The 3,645-nt window shown below is 43.0% G+C and overlaps 1 protein-coding gene across 1 annotated transcript in view; it reads right to left on the minus strand.

Annotated features, from left to right (window-relative positions):
* Positions 1 to 999: 999 nt before the first annotated feature.
* tmem196 (transmembrane protein 196) overlaps positions 1,000 to 3,645 on the minus strand; it is an 11,069-nt gene continuing 8,423 nt past the window's right edge. Inside the window, exons 3-5 of the mRNA XM_008298207.1 lie at positions 2,971 to 3,097; positions 1,813 to 1,931; positions 1,000 to 1,742 (exon numbers count right to left, since the gene is read on the minus strand). Of these exons, the coding sequence (XP_008296429.1) occupies positions 1,671 to 1,742; positions 1,813 to 1,931; positions 2,971 to 3,097 (318 nt within the window). The 3' untranslated portion in view covers positions 1,000 to 1,670. The remainder of the gene's footprint in view (positions 1,743 to 1,812; positions 1,932 to 2,970; positions 3,098 to 3,645) is intronic.

A 3,645-nucleotide genomic window follows, 5' to 3' on the forward strand; every position in this document is an offset into this window, starting at 1 on the left:
CATAAAAAATATCCTGACACACACACACACACACACACAGGCCGATCTAGTGTTACTGTTTTCTGACAGAGCAGCACCACAGGAGGTCACATGATTCAGCATTTCTCTCTCTCTCCATCACACACACGCACACACACACACACACACACACACACTCGGGATTTGAAGATCTGGTGCTCTCTTGGGCGCCATGGCTCTGTCTGTTGTCACGGTGATAAATAGTGACGTAGCATCTTAGTCAGCAAGAAGCTCCCAGCGGTTTCTGCTGCTGTGGGCCCCACTTAACACACACATAAATGCGCACACACACACACACACAGCACTGCTAGGTACACACCATAATGAGGTATTGAGCAGCATGATGTTGTCGAAGCAGTCGCATATGTTCATAAGAGGTTACAGCTGTGTTTATAGGCATGCATGTCACTGAATATTACACTGTTTATTTTACATATATTTTTTTACTATTGCTGTTTCTCTCCCTTTTGCTATGAGAAGCACTTTATACCTGCAGGTTTTAGAGTTGCAATAAAACAGATTTACTTCATCGCTTCACTTTACGACGAGTGTGGGAACCCTGAGCAGAGCCAAAGGCATCATTGTGTTAAACTGTGGTCTCACAGGAGCGCGCTAACTTCCTAAATCTTGCTCCACCATCGATTGTGTTGACAGGTTGTTATGCGTTGCGGGCTGTCAATGTGAGATTTCGACATTTGGTTTGGAAGATTAACTGCAATCATTTATTGGAAAGTAAACATTTACTGTATTGATTAAAATGCTTTAGCCATGCTAGCAGCTGAAAAATAACTGGCAACGCCTACACGTTCTACACTGCATATTGTGCTCACATCTGAATCCTGAAGCAAGTCATCAGTCTTGTGTGACATGCCTGATCTGCATATTTTGTTATCACAGGACCAAAGTCATCTAGTGGTGTTTGTGTGAATTAATATGTCTCACATGGGAGCTCTGGGACATGTGTGAAATAACCCATGGTAGTCCATCTGTCAGATTAGTCATACTTTAATTCACTTTATAAGAAGCATTATAAAAATATGTCTGATTTATAGATACCTGATATACAAGCATGGATATACAGTACAGTATATTGCGCATCACTGTATTTTCATGTCAAAGCATTCCATTATCACATGATACATACAGTTTACTGTAGGCTTATCTCAGGATCCGCATTCCATTAACCAATAACAAGACAGAGAGAAAGAGAAGAAGGACAATGAGACTGAAATAGCAGTAGCTCTTCGAAACAAATGAATCCGCTGCATGCTTGGTTTGTGCTCATCACTTTGAGGGATCTGTGAGGATAACATCTATCCTTCGTCCTCATTAGCTTCAGGATCGGCTGACGTCACGGAGACGTTTCGTCACCTGACTTGTCACCCAAACGGCAGCTCACCATCCCGGCTTTGGTTTCAGTTTAGCAGAGGGTCTCTGAACCCGTGTTTGCATAATAATTCAGAAGCACAAACGGCCTCCTCATGCCGTCCGTCTGACTCCAGTGGCAGACAAAAGTGGTTCCGAGGCGAGTCGCCTGGTTCACTCCCTGCGGTCAGGACACAGTTAAATGCTGCAGGATATGTAGAGGAGTGAAGCTCAAGCTGTATCTGCTGTCTGACAGCAGTAAGTGTCTCTGTTTCAGTGCCACGTCGTCACGGTGACGATGCTGTGTGTCCGTTGTAGGAGATCTGAGGGATGCCGTTACTGGAGTTGTCCAGGATCTCCTGTTGGAAACACAAACAGTGACTTCACATAAACTTTGTCCACTGGTTGACGTTAAATCAATCATCCTACCTTCTCTGTCATCTCATGTGAATGGTGCAGCGAGTGCTCCCTCTCCAGGAACATCCTCTGCTGCTCAGAGCTGGCCAGGCGGCAGGTCAGCCACGTGGATAAGGTGCAGGACGAGATCCCTGGACAAGACAGGAAGAGGGAAACATGCTGGAGAAACAATGGAGGAATTCTTTAATTTAAAGGCAGAGTAGGCTGTTCTGTACATGCTATTTTATACTTCTGTGGCCCTGTGGGCCGTGGAAGTGGTACTGGTCATAACTGAGTTATGCATAATCAGACCATCCTGCACCACAGTATCATTCTGTTGTGGAGAAAAATGATCTGGCTGGTTTGAAATTTTCAACTTGTAGCTTCTAACACGTAGTCAACGTAATGGGGGAGAAAGAAGCTGAGTGAAATGTGTGGACACTGACAGGCTTCTACCAACAATCTACACCTGGTGAGGCAGACTAGTTTAAATGTGAATACTGCAACAACTACTGGGCAGATTGCTCTGAAATGTTCTGCAGTTCTCAGGAGGCAAATCCTACCAACTTTGCTGGTCTTTCTTTTGTACCACCAGTGTGCTAAAGCTTCCACTCACTTGGCATGTTCCCCAGAGGATGGATCCTAATAACTCCCTGATATTTCCTTTCACTCCACTATGAGGTTGATGGCTGTAATTTTTAGTGAAACGTCAACTAAAGACATTATCACATTGGAATTTGATGAAGACATTCGTGACCCCTACAAGATACATCATAAAACATGATTTTCTTAACATCACCATATCAGAAATGTCCCACTACTTTGGTTTATGATTAAATACCTGCGACATGTGTGACATTCCTATCAGCTTTACCTTGTACCTCGTACTAATGAGCTGGAATTATGCCAGTTGTGTAAATGGAGATGGGAAAAGAGTGAGTGAGTAATAAAATAGTCCAAGTGTGCACAAACCTGATTTTCAATTTCTCATTGAAAGCTGGATGATCTTTTTTAATTACATAAAACTGCCAAATTTAAGTTTGTACTGTAAAAATACTTCCCAAAACGTACACGATTAGTGACACTATACATAAAAATATCCGTCATTATAGTTACAGTGATATGACATGTTGTGGACATTAACAGTGCGTTCAGTTGTGTCGTGTCATGCATTTATCTTTCTTTGTTTACCCAGACAGGCCAGCGTCATTGCAGCCAAGTGCAGCGAGTCGTGCCGTTCTTTCAGCGCCCGAACAAACTGGAAGTTGAGGATCCCACCAATCAGACCACAGATGCAGCACGCTGAAAAAAGGATCATCTGAAATGCAGAGACAGAAAGAAAGGGAGAGAGAGATGGTTTATGTTAATGCAAACGGCAGAATTGATATCCTATCAACAAAACTGTAAACAAACTGACAAAATGTGATGAGATGGGAGATGTACAAACTACTATCGAGCTTCCATCTCTATCATTCTGCTGTTTTGGCCAATGGCTGCTGTGATGAGTAATGCGTATCAGTCCAAATAAATCTCATTTCCTATTAGAGAATTGGATCGCTCTCAAGGCAGATTGTCTCTTCCAGAAATATTGCATGGCTTGTAAATGCGCTTGCATCACTCACTTGCTGCATTTGCGCATGTGTGTCGGTGAGATTTCTACGTTCCGTGTTAAATCGAGCACATCGTACAGATTCCTTCCTTGGAACTGTAATCAGCAACATGAAGACCCAGTCTGAGAAGCTCTTCTCAGCAAGAACCTGATGTGGCTATGATTGCTGTTCCATTACTTTGCAATCAGAATGATAAAATCGAATTGATTCCATTCTACTTCCCGTTGATAGTGAATGTGTGTGTGTGTGTGTGTGT

Source organism: Stegastes partitus, unplaced genomic scaffold (genome assembly GCF_000690725.1).
Source record: "Stegastes partitus isolate 25-593 unplaced genomic scaffold, Stegastes_partitus-1.0.2 Scaffold1294, whole genome shotgun sequence".
In the NCBI taxonomy this organism is placed as follows: domain Eukaryota; kingdom Metazoa; phylum Chordata; class Actinopteri; family Pomacentridae; genus Stegastes; species Stegastes partitus.